Source organism: Homalodisca vitripennis, chromosome 1 (assembly GCF_021130785.1).
Source record: "Homalodisca vitripennis isolate AUS2020 chromosome 1, UT_GWSS_2.1, whole genome shotgun sequence".
NCBI lineage: Eukaryota > Metazoa > Arthropoda > Insecta > Hemiptera > Cicadellidae > Homalodisca > Homalodisca vitripennis.
The window spans coordinates 16,477,383-16,497,512 of NC_060207.1; the positions used below are offsets into that span (position 1 = coordinate 16,477,383).

The window sequence follows — 20,130 nt, forward strand, 5'->3', positions numbered from 1 at the left end:
AAATCCTTTTAAATTACAGAGAAATTCTTTGATAGCTTTTTGTACTATCACAAAATCAAATAATGGCAGAAATTGGTTTGGTAATAATTTTATTTAAATCTAACACGGACTAAAAATAGCTATTTGAATTCAAAATTTGTCACGAATAATTTTATTAAGGTTTGTGAAATGTATTTGGGATTAGAAAATTCTGGATTTTACCATCACTAATTGATATTATATTCTTTCCTGATAAAAACCTAACAGCACAGCTCACATTTTTAGTTAATTGGACAAATATGCATAAATAGGATTATTCTAAAAATTGAATTATACAAAGAAGGGTCACAAAAAGATTAAGCTTTGACAATACCTACATGAACTGTGATCTCAGAAACATGAAACTAATTTTACGTTTCATTGAACATTAATTCTATGCTGTTGTTGAAAGTACTTCCTCGACTGGACAAGTTGAACACAGCCAAGTCAGTCTACCAGGTAGCACTTGGAGTAGCTGAAGTTCATTATCCTGTTAGTTCCAGATCAAAGATTCTGACTGGCATTATACATAACCTGATTCAATTAATGACCTCATTCCTCATGCAAGAGGAATTAATTAATTAAATAAAAATTGTTTTAAAAGCATGAACCAATCTCACTTTGTTTTCAAACGGAATAAAAGAGAATGAAGATCAAAGTCAGCTACTCTCTATCAGCCCCAACTGCTCTACCATATGTATGTATTAACTCTTCAATCAATGTTACATTATCTGCTGCCGTTATAGTATCTGCAGAATTGTGTCACTGCCATTATATTATCTGTAGAATTGCCACTGCCATTGCATTATCTGCAGAATTATATCACTGACTGATAAGTCCTTGAAATCATTAAGTTTTTCCGTTTGATAAAAATTATCAACAAATGGGAGTATATTATAATGACGGAAAAAGTAATAAATGAGAGTTAATTCCCATTATTCCGAAGATTGACAGTAACAACTTTTCACATCCCTTCACTATTCAGTAATCAAGTCTCACACTACACTAAGCACAACAGCAAAACTTAAGTTTAAATGGGAATTACTGTACCCTCCACAATACAGTCGGGTTTTAGTACCTTCAGACTTTCACACTTTTACGCGAAAAACAATTTCTTGATGGAAAGCAATTTTAGAATGCTGACATAATTAAAGAAAATGATACTGATTGATTAAGTTAACAGTTGGCAGAATTCTTTAATGGTATTCTCCTAAACATGTTGCAAATAAACAGTTAAAAAATAACAGTGACTACTAGATAAAATACTATTTAAATTTTCTTCACTTAAAAGTTATCTACATAAGTGAAGTCTGTCTTAACATGATGACTGCAGCAGCAAAGTGGTAGTATAAGACTGTTTACCTCCATAGTTTTACCAAACAAGTCTTGCACTAGTTTATTCATACCTAAATATTAAAACATATCAATCTTGTTATTTATGTAGACCATATATCTGGACAGCAATTCACTAAATTTACTTTGGTCTGTCACAATTAGAACAGCTTTAAATTGCAATATCTCTATTATACTATTAACATACCTTTACAGTATAAAACTAAAACTTTCATACTGACTCTCATTGAGGTTGGCTCCCGTAGCCTATTTGTTGGCTCTGAATAGACTACACAACTACAAGTGTGTCCTCTTCTCCACCAGCCCAAGTCATCGTGAGAGTTGGTTGTATTTAAAGTGTCACAACACTACATTTCTCGAGATAAAAAATTATTTGTTATAGAATTATTAAAAATTATCAAAATGAACAGCTTACTTCGCTTTCAGCTGTTTCTGATGCCAATTTCGAAGTATCCAAGTCTGGTTCCTGTAGAGACTCCTCTATGGCTCCGGCCTTCTCCATGATGTCATTTTTCGACTTGTTTCCTCGTCCTTTTTTAACTGCAACACAAGTTTGGAATTTGCCACAATAAAGATAGGAAAAATGTGTAAATTAGCAATTTGTATATTCTACACAAGTCTGTGTTTAAACACTCCAACTGTCACACAGCTCCTTCTGGCCAGTAAAACTTAGTTTTAATCCTTAAAGCGCTATATAGTTGCTGCCAAACTTTGGATTAGCGCTCATTAATCATCAATAAATGAAAACTATATTTTCCAAACGCTTATTTTTTTCTATTTAACAAAAATTAAATGAACAAATAGCGTATATATAGGCAATAGCGAACATGTATATGGGCCCTATGGCTTGCGGTGAGAGGTCCAAACTGCCTGTAAGACAAAAACCGGTCTAGCATCGATTGATAAGCACATACTTAGTATGCAGCACGTAGGTGGTCACGTAGTATGCAGCACATCTCTTAACTGCTAAAACATAGTTCCTGCATACTGTAGCAGACTAAGAACTACAACCACAAAAAAGGCAAAGAATCAGTTTGCGCATATATGCGCTTACAGTCTTTAGAGCGGGTTAAACCTTGATATATATATATACATGATTGTTATACTTGATTTTATGTTAGCAATCATACCGACTTTATGAAAACAGGGTAATAATATACTCTTCTAAATGGTTTGTATCATGAAAGTATGTAAATGTGTTACATATAGAGGTAACACCTTTTGACTGCCTAATTTGCTGCATATGTGCCACCATTTCAAGGATTAACATGTGTACCAATAAATGATTTTTTATAAGAAAAAGTATCAGTGGCAGGACATGTGGTCATTGCTTGATGCAGTGTTGACATCGAGAAAATTTTAATGATTTTCAATATATAAAAAATGTTAAGTATTACCTCATAAATTATCACATGTTTAATTTTTAGTTAATGTACAGTTTTTGAGAAGCACCAAGTAATCAAACACTCTAAGAAGTACAGTATGTCCAGCCTAATATGGTGCTGGAGTAGGGCGGATAAGAAATTGTAACATGATTTGAAATAGAATTTGTATGGTATTTATAGCAAATGCATTACAGATGTTGCCATTAATTTTTTTTATCTTACTGATGTTAACGTCCTATTTCCAGTTTCAACATCAGGCATGACTACTGAAATACTGATATAGGGATGACGCACCAAAGCCAAAACAGGGACATCAATCATGTCGAGTTGTGCGCAGCTCTGTAAGGTGCAACATCACTTCGGGCAAAATCATATATATATGCTAATATTTAAGTCTGCTTTCCCTGCTACAGCGCTTAAGCACATAGCTGATGCGTGTTACTCGTGGACCAAAATTGGACAGGAAGGTCAAGGAGCTCTACGTTCATGCCGAGGTGATATGTAAAGCACAAAATATGTTAGTAGGTGCAATGTAGTTGAAGAATATTGTGACTTAAAGAAATAACTACTTGAGAGCCTGAAATGTCCAAACATTATTATTACCTGTTGTAGATGGCCTGTATCTTAGGAATCCATCCTTTGTTCCATCTAAGTAATACTGAATACTTTGTTTCAACTTGGATAGCCTCAAATCGGTAGGCGACCCTAGAATAGCTGTGGCAGTGTCTTCGATATTGTCCACATTTTGTAAATCTTTGATTTTTTCTGCTAGCTGCTTGATTAATACATCTCCTGGGATCTGAAAATTAAAAACCTCGTTAGATACCTAGTAAAGAATTATAACTTTTTGTATTCGCTCAGGCAGACAAACATGTTATCAGACAGCAGGATGAACCATTTTCTATGTGTGCACAAGATGAATAGAATTGAGACATGAATATTACATGACATTTGCCTCATCAATTAGCCGCCTCCATCTCTCCACTCCACATCATCCTCTTCCACTTCTGCCAGTTTCCCTAGGTCCCATTATGCTCCATATTTTATCTCTGATTATAGAATCATAAGCTTTTCTAAATTTATAACTATTCCAAAATATTCAAGATTGAATTCCCAGTATTTAGCTACTCTTATTTTAATATACATATGTATGTTTGGTCACTGGTGAACCAACCTTATTGAAACCCAGTTTCCTTATAGAGCTACTGTACTAAAGTCTTGGAATTAAAGCAGATATCTAATAACCATTAACTTACATGAACTTTAGTTACTTACATCTTCATTACAAAGTTTGCAGTGTAAATGAACATTATTTTTAAAAATACTCACAAAACTCATCTTAGATACTTGGATAACTAAATATTTTACAGAAATGTTGGCTGCAAAAAATGATAGAACATAATTAATTATACATGTCAGCTCTGAATAATGTTATGCAAAGATATATTCTCTAACTGTACAAGTCCTTACACCAGTATGATTTACTCCATTTTAGTCAACTGGGACCAGCAGAATTATGCTATTTTCCAAGAAGGCTGGTGTATGAACAATAGATAGACCAGACATTTTGCTACTTATTGAGATATAAATAACTATTTAAATTGTTGATTGTTTGAAAGTAAAATAGCTGCAAAGTAAAATAAAATAAATGCAGCATGGAGACAATTGGTCCATCTTATTAATGTGATTTTAGAGTATGTAAAGGTGTTGTTCATTGAAATACCCCAACAGGTTTGAACACATATGTTAACTGACAAAAAAGTTAAAGCAGCAATTTATATTAACAACTACAGTTGAAATCTGATCTAAATATATGAAACTGTCTTCACCGTACTCGTTAGTAAAATCCAATGTTTTGTGATGGCTATAGCATTACAATAACTTTTGTACAATTATATATTATTTTTAAACAATGACTGTAAGTAGCTCACTTTTCCAGGCATTTGTGAAATGCCAGCCTTCTTGTAGACGTCGGCCAACTCGTGTTCTGGCAGAATGTAGTTGCCTAGAAGTGCTGCAAGGACACAGACTTTATCTGACGAAAGTCCCAGACCTTTCACCAGTTCGGGAAGAATGTATTCCTTGGACTCCAGAGATCCCTGAATGACAAGATTTTATATTAATACTTCAAAGAATTTACACTGGTGTTCCAGGCACCTGAGATCATATAATAGAATAGAAGGTGTACACTACTACGTAGCTGAAATAATTACCTTGTAGGTCAATTTGAGCTGACGGGCTGAGAAGTAACGAGGAGGGTCGAACGCAACATACTCGGCATCATCAGCTATTAACCCATGGAAGTTGTTCTCTCTACAATAGGCAATAACTTCTTGTTTGTGGTCATCCATTGTACATACAACAGCAACGTTCAGGTGTCTGAGAACCATACGGATTGCTGTCCTCAAACATACTGGAGAAGTCCACCATACTTTAGGAGGAGGTGTTCCTTTGGTAGACACGTGTTTCAGTACCTAAAATATTTAGTAATAACAGTCAATACATGTGCTTTGTGTGAAATTAGGATACTGAAGATAATACTAATCAATATATTAATAATAACCATATAACAAAATAAATAAAAGTACATCTATTTTGTTTTCACATTATGCACTTGTATAACATTTCCTCAAACCATGCGCCATTGATGAAAGTTTGTAATCTTAGCTATGTACATGATAATTAATTAGTGTTGTAATAATATCAACCATAATGGCTTTTTTCTAAAACTTTTCACAATCAAAGTTTATCTTAACCATTAACCCTTTTAGGGCCAGGACCAAATATGAGATGTTGCTAAATTTTTTTTTATTTTGCAAATAATTAAAAAAGAAAAAATAATTTTCCTGTGGGAAGCTATTTTATTATATTATACAATTAGAAAGGAACAACCATACAAAATGTTGTGTTATTTCTCTCATAAATACATTTTTTATGACACAATTGTATAAATACGCATAATTGTACTTCGCAACATTTTATGTGTTAAAGCAACTGACTCTTACATTGCAAGAAATTTAAAATAAATATTCACATTATGGATGTACCGGTAAACAGATGATTGTAGGATCCATAAACAGTTAAAGAACACTATTTACCAAGAAATATTTACACAATTTTATTTGAAATTTATTTACACTTTTTCTATTTACAAAAAATGTGCTACTTACAATTTCACTCCCGTGAGATTGCAAATTGTCAGTCATTGTAACTACTACACACAATAGCTAAGCACGTAACAACTAACACTACTAATATTTACAACCACAAAATAAAATAATGAAGAAGAATCCAGCATACAATAGTACGATTACACTAAAGCATAAAGAATTAACAACAACAGATAGAGTCAGCTGATAATGTCACATAACAATTACGAAATAAAAATGCATAGACCTCCAAAATAAAAATGATATTCATATTAATTACCTACAAATATACCAGGGAATAAAAAAATATAAAACTTTAATCATTTGACGTCGTATTTATTTAAATAAACGACGAATATCAAGGAGACTAGATATTGCCACCTAGCGCTTTTCGCGTATGTCACCGGCAGCAATATTTTGCCGCCTGGCACTTTTCAGACGCGATCTATGGCGGCAATATATTGCCGCCTGGCCTCAAATTAATCCATTTTATTGATAACTCAACTGATAACATCTAAGGACATGGACAAAAACTCAGAAAAATCTCCTGTAATATCACACTTGACAAACAAATAGCTAGAGGCTACCATTTTTCACAAAATATTTTTATTGATGAATTTTTGTTATAGAAGGGTACTTGGATGTGTATAAATCTACTTATAACTAAAATTATGCTTTAATTCAGAACAACCAAACTCATAAATTAACTATAACAAAACTATTTCATAAATTAATATTATTAGCAGTCATGCTTAAGAAAATACTAAAATCACACTTTAAAATATGTACGTAAAAAATTGCAATTATGAGAACTTAGGTTGGTTTAAAAAGTAGTTAAGATATTCCCAACTGTCGTTATAAATTAACTTTAATATACAGGCGTACTCATAAGCTAAATTATGAAAAGGTCACTACTAGAAGTTGTGAGGATTAGATACACAAACACTCTGCTATTTACTTAACTTGTCGTCATTTTTCTTTACTGTGTATATATACAAGTGTTTTCCTATGATTTGAATAAAATAGTAAAAACATGCTATGTGAAGAGTTTAAGTTTACCTGGTTCACTCTTTGACGTGTCCTTTGCTGAGAAACGATCCATTCGGCCATTCGCTGAGGCTCTGTACACCCATTGAAGAACACTACTAAATCAATATTTGCCTTTTGGAGACTGCTAACAAACTGAGCAAGGAAACTAACCATACGATTCCACTGTCCACCACATGCCCAATCTAAAACATTTTTAAACCTAATTAAAAAACCATGTTTACATAAACAAAACTATTAAGATCAACACATTTGTATACTTTCTGATATAGAGCAACCTCAAATTACTAACTTTTTTTTAAACTATGAAAAACACATTCCATTATTGTATTAATCTTGTTACAAAACGATAAATTTTATTTTTAAAACAAAAATAATAATTAGTTCGGAACATAGTTTAAGCTGCAATCGCTTCTGTCGCATTTTGCAAAACGAGCAGAGATAAATGCAATGCTGGTTAGAAACTAGTAAAATTGTGACAATAGTGAGAAAGGGCATCAAACAGTGAGAAGTATACCAGCTTTTGTGAAATTTGGCATTAAAAATGTTGTTTTACAATGATGAATAATATAGATTTTGTCATTGCATTTAATTATATGTGTATTATCAAATTACGGGATTTACATTTAACTTTAGCTTTATAATTTCTACACTTCGACATATGAAGCAAAATATTTATAAACAATAACTTCAAGTTTTTATGTTGTCAGAGCAAAAATAGGTACCGGTTTTAGGTGCTTTGACTAAACTGAAATGCTAAAAATTAATTATTTATTCTTAAATCTGCCTTTTGAGGTCCAAAACTCGAGAAAAATATAATGGAAAAAGATCAAATACATTAAAATAATATTTAATTTACTATAGCATCCTTTTGTAGATAAGAAGTCAAGCATTATATAATGATTATATAATGACAACTTTTATCCATATACTTCAAAAATTATAAAAAAAAATCATACTCCAATTCAGTACAGTTGTATCTACATATATATTGTACACAAAATTTGGTCTTAGAAGGATCATAAGTTTTCGAGTTATGAATGTTGCACTATAACAATTGTAGTGTATTGACAATAACAAAATTCGATCATCAATGCATTGAAACGAGACAATTAGCAACGCTTTGCAGGTCCAAACACTAAAAATATTTGCAAGAAGAACAGCAGGGAAGTTCTTCCAGACAGCAGCAGCTTCGGAACAGTCACAGATAGCGGCCATTGCAGTGGCGTACAGAGGCCCGGACGACCACAGGTAATGCCCAACCACCCTCCTGGATGACCCTCTGTAAACAATCACTAGCAGAGAGAGCCTGTGAGTCCAATCTGGGAGACATAATTGACTTATCCTCTTAAATGTGACTGTGTCAGATAATTGCACCTAAATTGGCGACGTTAATGTTATGTTTCAGAGTTTCATCTACAGTTAGTGGACCTAGGGTTCAGATGCTGTACGGCCACAAAAGGACATGGCAGCTGAGTGGTATAGTTCGGTTAAAAATCCCACATAACTGGGACGCCAGTAGCTTTTGAAGGTTCCCTCTGCTTAACAAAAACACAAAAAAAAACAAATTTATATTGAAGAAAAGGAGACACTTTTTAAAGCAGAGAAAGTGATCAAATCTTTAGTTTCTGACAGAGACGAGATTTCTTCAATAGTCTGCATGTACTGCCCTAGCAATATATGACTTTACTATAAATTTAACATACTACAAAATGTTTGTCCCAATTCTAAAACGTTTTAATGTTTAAAATCTGAAAGGTACTATTTTTTGATAACTAAACTAAAAAACATTAATTCTTAGGCTAATGTGGCCGTCATCATAACTAACACCAAAGCCTTCCGGTTCTTAAACAATTTAACATCTTAAACAAATTTTAGTTTTACATCTGTCGATTAAAGATGGTTCTCTATAACTGAAACTGACTGAAATACTTCCAATAATTAAATTATTTAAGCAATGTTACGACACAGTGTGCACCAGAAGACAATGATGTTAGTACGTTCACAGTTCACTATATACTGGAGTGAACTTACCTGAAAAGTATCCTCCATATAGTCTGTCCAAGCAGCACTCTCCATCCACAACAAGGCTAAATTTTGTTAAAGGGCTACCTCCTTTTTTCTGAGCTTGTTTAACGAGACGCTGAGAAACTGTTTTGGCAATCCTAACAAGGTCCACACCAACACAAGATTCTGGTATCGCACCACTTTCAAGAAACGTTTGCAAGTCCTGGATACCCATGTTTATAGTCTTTGTAACAGTCACACTTTATCAATACCTATTCATTGGTCTTTTTCAAAAATTGAGATGAAGATACCTAAAACAGAACGATATTCAGATAATATTAACACATACAATGATTGTGGTATTTACAGCTACATACATCAAGTCTGGTACAATGAGCAGCTGTCTAATATAAAGAACTATATCAAATACAAACAGGACTGTCGTATTTTTTAATTACAATTTTATTTCACAAAATTACAAATATATCCTTTTATCTACATATTAGCCAACTCTTGAAATACTTTTCCTTAACGGTAAGGAGTGCTCTTAGCCATTGGAGCATTAATGCTTCCATTGCTTTGTTGTCCTCCAGGCTTCTTTGAGGGGTCTAAAACGATGACATTCACAAGGTGACAAGTCTGGATGGATGTTCCAGTGTTTCCCATCCTAATGCGACCAATTTTTGCCTTGTAACACTAGCCACATGTTTTCTTTTTCTTCGAAATGATAATTTTGCGTTATCCTTCAGTACTTTACAATTATAAAGTACATTAATTGAACATTGATCATGTAGAATTTAAACATGTAAATCACATAGCCAATAAACACTACCTTTCCAGCAGACAACCCCATCTCTGCCACCATCACACTGCTCTTTGTTTCACTCCATATTTACCTTTTCTTTACTGAGGTGTGTTATAGTGTGTTATACACAAAGTTTTATCACAGGCACCAAAGTGATTCAAAAAAGGTTTCGCTTTCTTTGTTTGGTATCAATTGTAGAATTGTTGGAAACCATCTAACGGACATTTAGTAATATACCAAGTTCTTTTAGGACCCGTTGGACACTTGTAACTGATAATGATTTGATCTTTCAAAAGAGCAATGACAAGGTTTAAATTCATGGGAAACTATAAACCCTTAAAGTTTACTAATGGTTTTGTGTGATATAAGGAGACAGCAGTACGTTAAATAGTGTGAATTTATCAATAACAATCATATTTCTTAACAAAGCTAATGCTTAGAAAACTAATGCATGAGAGGAAGTGTATTTTATGTAAGGTGGAATGTATTCAGTGTGTTCGCCATCATAAACCTGTTTGCCATTAAGACTGGTTGTAAAGATAAGGATGTTATGAGTAAGAGTGGCTTAGATGGTAAAAACCTTATTTCAATACATCAGATAAGAAGATCCATAAACCAATCATCATGCTCTAGGCCTAATAAAATCATTAATAAATAACTTTCATTAGTAACTATTCTGAAACTTGATCATAAAAAACTATAAAACAAAATGTTGTAGAATTTAGGATGTTGTTTTTTAGGCATAAAATATATTTACCTGGAAAAAATATACTTAACACTATTACAACGTATAGCAATGTTCAATGCCTTTATACAAAGTAGTTAAAAAGTGTGTTTCATGTAAATATTCAAAATATATATATATATATATATATATATATATATATATAATATATATATATATATATATATATATATATATATATATATATATATATATATAGGTATGCAATTAAATACATTTGTATTACATACAGATAGCTTTCTTAACTAGTATTTACAATGATTTCCACTAAGCACCTAATATCATACAACAATACAGATATAAAACAATACCTTCAATGTCAAAGCATGAATTTAATTCCACAATAACCAGTAGCCAGCTATCAAACCCACTGGCATATACTCAAGACTTAACAATAAATTAGGTATCCTACCTCCATCAAACTACGAGGTTTGTCCAAAAAGTACCCAACCGCCGACCAGTAGGCGGCCGCGGGGTAACCGACCGGCTCGAACCGGTTATTGGAGGGGAGGGGCGAGCCTACTCCTCCCCATATTAGGCATTGAATACAATCCGGTCGTGTGTGACTCAGTGAGTCACAGCGCTCTGTTCCGTACAGTACTGCCGTGTGTGTGCGTCGCATTTCAATATGACTGAATGTGTTGAGCAGCGCATTTCAATATGACTTGCCAAAAACTTGGCCATTCAGCACCAGAGACGATTACTATGATACGGAAAGTTTATGGTGACGTGTCTATGGGCGATACACAAATAAAAGAGTGGTTTAGGCGGTTTAAAAATGGCCGCATATCAGTAGACAGTGATGACCGATCTGGCAGGCCTTCAACGGCCAGAAATGCTGAAAATGTTGAACGTGTTCGTGCAGCAATTAATGAAAACTGTCGATTGACTGTCCGAGAGCTGGAAGAATATTTAGGAATACCAAAATCGTCAGTTTGTAACATTTTACATGAAGATTTAAAAATGAACCGTGTTTCAGCAAAATTTGTTCCTCGGCTGCTGACAGAAGCCCAAAAGAACTGTCGACTTGAAATCGCACAGGACAATCTGGATTTGATAAAAAGTGACCCAGGGCTATTTAATAAGTTATTACAGGGTTTATGTCAATTTTCATGCATTAACATGTACAAGTGTTGGAAATTTGTTTTTGAAAATAAAATTTATTTGAGTTTGAGTTTGAGTTATGGCTACGACCCTGAAACAAAGGCTCAATCTTCACAGTGGAAAACTCGCAAAGAGCAGCGGCCGAAAAAAAATCAAGACAAAGTCGAAGCAATGTCAAGAAAATGCTCCAAGAGGCCAGACAGTGAATAAGGAGTATTATCTTGAGGTCCTAAGGCGGATACGAGATGCAGTGAGAAGGAAACGACCTGAACTGTGGACAAGCCGTGACTGGATCCTGCACCACGACAAAGCGCCAGCTCATTCCTCAAATCTTACTCAGTGTTTTTTGGTCAAACACGACATCAACCAACTACGACAGCCTCCCTACAGTCCTGAAATAGCTCCTTGTGACTTCTGGCTATTTCCGAAATTAAAAATTCCTTTGAAAGGAAAAAGATTTGACGATGTTGAACAAATAAAACAAAATGCGACGAAGGACCTGTTAGCCATTCCACAAAATAAATTTAAGGAGTGTTTCCGGAAGTGGGAGGAGCGTTGGAATAAGGTAGTGGCTTGTGGAGGGGAGTACTTTGAAGGGGACCAGATTGCTGTTGCCGCCAAGTAACGTCAGTTCATGCCAGACGTCAAAGGTCGGATACTTTTTGGACACACCTCTTAAATAAACAACCGATGTGATCATTAGTTACGTGTTTCGGAGATAACACTCCATCATTAGAAACAGTATAAAATTGAATCCAAGGAATGGTTTTGTATATTGAAGTAAAATTATGCAATTTAACACAAAAACAAATACTCAGTTAACTGGTACATTAAAACTTTTAAGATATACACTTAGAAAAAACAACAGCAAACAGTGACAACATATTACATAATCCCCACCCCTGCAATGCACAAATCTGCTTTTCAGTTGTTAACAGTAGTAATAGTTGATTCTGTTTTATTCTGACTGAATATAGTATAAAAAATAATGGTATTAATTTGTTTTTTTATTAAAATATCATCTTTTAACTTCCATATATGATTTATACTCCTTTAATGTTCTCTCATCCACCATTTAACACGATCGTATGAGGACCAGCTGGTTAATATATGAAGGCCATTATTTACATATAAAAAACTGTACCAAAATCACAAAGTATTTTGAGTTGTTTGTATTACAGTTATAAAGTACTAGCAGCTGCCCGCGGCTTCGCACTCAATTTCCTGTTGAAAAAGAATACACTAGATTCACGTATTCTTTTTCTATCACATTCTAAAACTTCCTGAGATTGATAGTCATTCCTTCGTGAGCCTCTTGGGTGCATTATGAAGGTATATACCATATTTCCTGCCTCTTTCTTTTGTGGTTTTTGCTAGGTGTTGATTAGTTATTCAAAACAATTAATTTATATGGATGAATCTCGATAAACTAATTAGGTTATAAACAATCAAATTCGGTCTGTTAAAATTAATTTTTTGTCTAAGATATTTCCAATATTATTGTGGAGTGTGCCTCCAAGAAAATGTATCAACAAAACCAATTTTGATCATAAAGCGTCTTCTTTCAGCTCTTTTCAATTACCTTCGATCTAACAAAATTGATTACCTTATGTGCAAACATTCACGGATTTCTACAATGAGGTTGTTTTCATAATAGCGTTTAATAGTATTTTTAATAGTAGTAGTTTTTTTAGTATATTTAACAGTATCATTGGTGCAATCTAAATTTAAAATTAGGCAATGACGTCTTCTATGCAACCTGCATTACACTACTGATCAAGCACTTTACAATAACAATTTTCTAAATTTCAAATGTAAACAAATTTTTTTGCCTCTTTGATGAACTTCAGCTGAAAGTATTAACAGCTGTTACGTATCAGTTCGCTTTATAAAATGTGTCGTAGCACAGTCTGTCGGATCCAATATAAAACACTCCAACATCAACAACAATATTTATAATTAAAAATTAATTAAATAAACTATTTAAATTGGACCAAATTGTGAATCTGAACCATTCTCGAATCCCCTTCAACACACACACAAAATTTTGTCAAAATCGGTCCAAACGTTTAGGAGGAGTTCAGTCACATACACACGAACACAAGAAAAAAAAAAAAATATATATATATATATAAAGTATTATTACCATCCACAGTAATTTATAACTTTTAAATCTAGTAACGAATTTTATTCATAACCCTTTGAGTGCTGCAGCATTGTCATATCAGACATTGTAAAATATTGCTGTTTTAATTGGTGCGACTATCTGTATTTAAGCGATTATAATATAATTATCAGTTGAAATATCAGAGTAACTATATAGCTGCATTTGGTATATTTTAATCCATTGATTAATGCCATGTTTTTTATTTCCTCTTAAGGATTAAGAATGAAAATTAACTATGATGTTGTTGTGGTCTGTTAGCCGAAGAATTCGTCACATGTGAATTAAGTGTTTTAAAATTTTAAAATCATAATAAATTCAAGAACATTAATTTTTGTTACTAGATTTTTAGTATATAAAAAAGTCACATACTTCCAAAATATTTTTCTTTTGTACACTTAAAATGTTGCTTCACTTACAATTCATGTATTAGACAGTTAATTTATATTTGTTTGCAGTATTGCTGCCAAGTGCACAAAACTTGACAATCTATTATTGACATCAGTTTATTGCGCACATAGTGTTAATATGTGCTTTATCCGATGTCTTTTATTTATAACAATGAGTGAAGAAAACTTTGCAGATAATGAAAACCACCTCTTACAAGCTTTAGAAAAGAGTATTGGCATTTCTCAGTAATAGGCCAGTTGGTGCTGATGATCAAGCGGTGATGTTTTTTATAAATTGTTTGGTGTTTTTATTTGTATTCGAAAAATATAACATTATACATACATTTTGTTTAACCCAGATACCGGTGACAATCGCTGCAGCGATGGTCAAATACCGCCACGAAAAAACCACTTTATAAAGTATAAAATGCTTTTCGATGAAAGTTAAAGAATGAGTGGATAGCGGATAAATAAATGTATTATTTAGTATAAGTTCGGTACTTTTCGATGTTTGATATAAGTCGGAGATAAGAGGAATATCTTATTAATTTCCCTTCCAGGGTATCTAGTAAGGACCAAATAGACCAACCGAGGTCTTGGCGGCGATAGGAGTGGTAAGAGGTGGGCGGTGAGCACTTGATCGAGTTGCAAATTAAGTTTAATGTTTGTGTTGTAAATATGGGGAACACTTACAACAGACGTGAGTGGCAGGCCAGTACCACGCAATGACGCTTATGCACTACCAATTCTAGACAGTACATTTTTCTCCTGCCGCTCAGCTCATTCTGCCATTGCTGTGCAACATGTCGGACGTAAACGCACCTTTCTTGGCGTTACTTGTTATAGCTTACCTACTTTTTTTTCTCCAAAAGGTATCTTAAAAACCCACAAAATTATGATGTACAAAAAAAATCCGGGTATGTCAAGCCGTCAAAAATATATTATTCAACAAACTAAACTATTAAGCCTGTTTATAGCTCCACTTCAACGACTGAATAATACTTAAATACATAAACCCTGTTTGTATCGCGGTCACTACCACTCTGTAGCTTAACCCATTGCGGATCATATTGTTTTAGCACGAGGACACCAGCGGGCACGAATTAATTTACGGTCAGCTGCCGAACGAACAACAATGGTGCGCCACATTGTATCGCTTGCTATTGTATACTCACGCCATATCTACGTTGAACTGGTTTCCGGTTTATAAAAATATCTCCATCTATATTCTTAAAAACAAAATAATTAAATAAAATATATTGTTTATGAACTATTGTAATAAATATCTCTAATAAATATCGATCAAGTTCAGACGATCGTAAGTTTTCCATTTCGATCAGCTCATATTATGACACGCAAATTATACCATAAAATGCAATACTAGTTACTATTATAATAACAGCTGAGGAAAAGAACCAATCAGAAGCGCTAAAAAGCAGAGAGTAAACTCGTATGAATGATTTTCCAACTTCGACATACAACTGTCATCTGTAGGCTATTTATAAAGCTTTTGAAAACTCTGAACGTAGACCGTTGTTAAACACTCTTAGTTGACAAGTGAAGACGATCACCCAATCTATCAGACATTAATAGAACTATTTACCACAAATGCAATGGAAATTACCACAATTCAAGCAAGCAACAATGAAGTCATAACACTCCCACAGCAACTGGACACACACCACAGCCATCCAAATCACACTTACAAACAAGAACTTTTAAGATCTTCCCGATTTACAAATATTGTTTATTAGTTTAATATCCAAAAAGGGCTGCAGTGTCATAAACGGCCACCACCACAATCAAACCATGATTATAAATTCAGCAATATTCATGAGTATCAAATCCTCAATATTCATAATAATCTAAAAATGCTGAAAACAAATGTCGAACCAAATTACATAATAGGTATTTTAAATAATAACATAGTTCTGTTACTTTTACATCTCAAAAATTAATATAGTAACAATAGACAAAACACTATCAAGACTATGAATAAAATGTTACAAATAAAACAATGTAACATTGACTTAACTTACTTGTTACTACACTAAGAACAAATGTACAGTGCCATTATATTTTTGATATTTCTAATAAATAGATTAGAAATAGCTGATTCGATATTTTTTGTGGCCGCTTATTATAATGCATCCCCAAAAAGAAATGTATGCCATCCAGGTCTTCATACCTTATTTTTATAGCCTTGGTATTCGTTCTTCGAAGGTAACTTATTGAATAACTTCCCGATTCCCGTTTGCTTTATCATCCTATTACCTCGGTTAAGTCAAGAAATTATCACCAATAAAAAGTATGAAATTATTTGTTGGTATTTTATGGGTAAATTTTTGGTAAATCTTAAGATCAGCGACTACCGCTCCGATCGCCGTATTTATTGCATACTAACACAGGTTAACGAAATTTCACCGAAAAAATAGTCCCGATTGTCACTGGGGCCGTTTACCCCCCCCCCCCAAAATTGAAAAAAATAAAATTAAACAAAATTTTAATAAAAACAATTAAAATTTAAAAACATTTTTACTTACCTTAATGCTATTTTTTATATTTCTGATCAGCCCCTCTAGAATTTGATATTTTACTGATTTGTCTCGAGGGATGTTTTCTTTCCTTGACATCAGCGCGGGGCAGCACCAATTTACGTTTGCAAAGATGGCGCCGCATCCGATGACATCGTCACGAGGTTGAATCATGGTCACAAAAGGTCACGTGATGCCCGGTCATCAAACAAACATGCTTCGAAGAATAGCGTGTGACAAGAACCATTGCAGGCCATGTCAACAACTTCACTAATTATTCCTTGTCCATGTGGGTTTGTTTGTTGACGTCTGGCGGTCAATCGAAGCCGTCCTATAGGTCACGTGATCCGCCCGGCCAATCATAATCTTTCCTGTTTGTCACGTGACTACTGTCAACTCATCAAAACGACCATGGTCGGCCATTGTTTTTAGTTAGATAGTCGAAAATCTTGTTATTTATGCGTTTTGTATTGCCAACATTGTACTGCCGAAAAACGGGTTTTTATATTTTAGCGACAATCGGGACAGTTTTTTCCGGTGAAATTACATTAACCTGTGTTACTATGCAAAACATTACGGCGATCGGAGCGGTAGTCGCTGATATTAATATTTACCAATTTTTTAAACAAATAACTTGATCATAAATTTCAGAATTTACACTTTCCATTGATATAATAGGCTACATGTTGTTCATGTTTACCCTTAACTGGGGTAGAGCACAATAAGCGGATCCAGTTTTTATATTGATTAGTCTACCATCGATACTTAATATTCATATATCGAATACTCGAATAAGCCTATCAATCATTCAACAAATCTATATTTATTTTATTCAACAATCATTCAACAGTCATATTTGAAATTAAAATAATTATTTTAATACTCAAAGTGATAATCTCATAAATAATGAAGGAGCTATAACGATCAAACAATCAATTTGAACTAAAAATAAGATAACGTCATAAATTATAACAAATAAGTAGGCCTATAACAGAAAATACGAAATAAGCGTAACTATTAATGTTTTCTCCTCGGTAGCAATAATGAACCACTTTCACAAAGTTGCTGAAAGCATCCTCTCTAGAAAACCGTACTTCTCTTCTGTACAAATACAGAAATGATCTGCAAGCAGGCCGGCTGATATGTCACTTTTTAAATTTCATTTCACGGCCTTCCATGAACTTTCTACTGTCTATAAAAGATAGGTTTATTATATGAAAACTGTTTATACCAGTTAGTTAACGTTCACAATCATTATCGGTTGGTTATATCAAGTTATAATTAAGTTAAAGCCTATCATTGTCAATATCGATATAAAAAACCCGGTCCGCTTATCATACTCTATCCCTTTATTGAACAAAGATTGAAGTAAAGTAAACCACCGCAGAGTAAAATTTATAATAATTTGTAATAGACTACTAAATAATATACAAGGTGTCCAAAAAGTCCCTGGTCGGTTAAATATTTTTCAAAATACTTAAAATAGAGCAACAAAACCTTACACAAAGTTACTGGACATAAAAATCTATTTCATCACATATTCAGTGATCCGCTACTTCATCAGGGGGGTGGCCCGCTGCGAGTCAGAAGAAAATCTTAAATGTAAGCATAGGTTGATATGCATATCAAATAAAAGGTCTTAATTAGTAGAGTACAGAGCCGCAAACCCGACCTCAAACGGATAACCGAGTCAAAAATGACAGCCGTTCAAAGATGGCTTGAGTTTACAACTTAGGTTAATGTAAAAATACACTGATGAGCTTTTTGATTTTAACTTTACTAACCCAAAACTGTTTACAATTAATTGTTGTAGAATAATAAGTTTCATTCTGAGAGGGATCGGAAATAAAACAAATAAGGAAAATTAATGAGCCATGATAAACCTAAAATAGAATGTTATTTGTGACTGATAGTGGGTATTCCCACATGCAGTAACCATTCTTGCTTTAGTTAGATGTTATTAGTGGCATTCTACTCGTTAATAAAGACAGACCATCACAGTGAAGTTCAACAACTATTCAATGACTCATTTCCAAACCGAAACCCAATATCAAAATCTACAGTTACGAGAACAATAGACCGTTTTGTAACTCATGGAACTGTCTCTGATCTTCCTAGAAGTGGTCGTCCACCAAATGCAACCGATCAGGATTCAAGTGTGGAAGTTCTTCAGTCATTCATTGAGAATCCTCATGAAACGCTCAGATTGGCTGCAGGCAATCATGATATGTCCAAAAGCTCTGTTCAACAAATTTTGCATAAAAATGGTTTCAAGCCATACAAATTTACATTGCAACAAGAACTTAACGCAGACGATTTTGACAGGCGTCTTGAGTTTTGTGAAATTATGATGACCAAGTTAGATACAAATCAAATCCTTCTAAATGACAGTGTATTTTCAGACGAGGCTACATTCATGTTAAATGGCAATGTAAACAAACACAACTGCCGTTACTGGACTGATAGTAATAAGCACCGGATGATATGATAGAAGGTCACACGCAAAACCCACAAAAGTTGAATGTCTGGGCCGGCATATTACGTGGAAGAATTGTGGGGCCATTTTTTATCAACGGAAATTTAGACGGAGTTTCCTACCTTCACATGCTCAGAAACCGTGTAATACCAGCTCTTCGAAATATTGATGGTGAAAACTTGGCTCAAATCTGGTTTCAACAAGACGGAGCACCCCCGCACTACAGGAATATTGTAAGGGATTATTTAAATGTTATGTTCCCTCAAAGATGGATCGGAAGGAGAGGTGGCATTGAATGGCCCGCTCGTTCCCCCGACTTAACTCTTTTGGATTTCTTTTTCTGGGGTTATCATAAAGATAGGGTGTATAAAAGAAAACCACAGGATTTGGAAGAATTGAGGAACAGGATCTTAGAAGAAAATGGTTGTTTTGAACGTGAGGAAACAGGACTACAACACGCTGTAGAGGCCTTTCATTACCGAATAGCTCACTATCAAACAACAGAAGGCAGACACTTCGAGCATATGTTGTAAAAAGGCTCTTTTTTTAGTAGTAATCTTCTAATGCCTAAATCATTGCAAATAATGAAACTTATTATTCTACAACAATTAATTGTAAACAGTTTTGGGTTAGTAACGTTAAAATCATAAAGGTCATCAGTGTATTTTTTACAATAATCTAAGTTGCAATCTCAAGCCATCTTTGAACGGCTGTCATTTTTGACTCGGTTATTCGTTTGAAGTCAGGTTTGCGGCTCTGTAATCTACTAATAAAGACCTTTTATATGATATGCATATCAACCTATGCTTACATTTAAAATTTTCTTCTGACTCCTAGCGGGCCGCCCCCCTGATGAAATAGCCGATCACTGAATATGTGATAAAATAGATTTTTATGTCCAGTAACTTTGTATAAGGTTTTGTAGCTCTATTTTAAATATTTTGAAAAATATTT

The 20,130-nt window shown here is 33.8% G+C and overlaps 1 protein-coding gene across 2 annotated transcripts in view; it reads right to left on the reverse strand.

Annotated features, from left to right (window-relative positions):
- LOC124357567 (constitutive coactivator of PPAR-gamma-like protein 1) overlaps positions 1-20,130 on the reverse strand; it is a 45,091-nt gene that overhangs the window by 23,079 nt on the left and 1,882 nt on the right. For both annotated transcript variants that reach the window (XM_046809494.1, XM_046809487.1), the window contains exons 2-7: positions 8,987-9,270; positions 6,965-7,137; positions 4,970-5,230; positions 4,688-4,855; positions 3,360-3,555; positions 1,787-1,911 (exon numbers count right to left, since the gene is read on the reverse strand). In XM_046809494.1, the coding sequence (XP_046665450.1) occupies positions 1,787-1,911; positions 3,360-3,555; positions 4,688-4,855; positions 4,970-5,230; positions 6,965-7,137; positions 8,987-9,194 (1,131 nt within the window). In that variant the 5' untranslated portion in view covers positions 9,195-9,270. The remainder of the gene's footprint in view (positions 1-1,786; positions 1,912-3,359; positions 3,556-4,687; positions 4,856-4,969; positions 5,231-6,964; positions 7,138-8,986; positions 9,271-20,130) is intronic.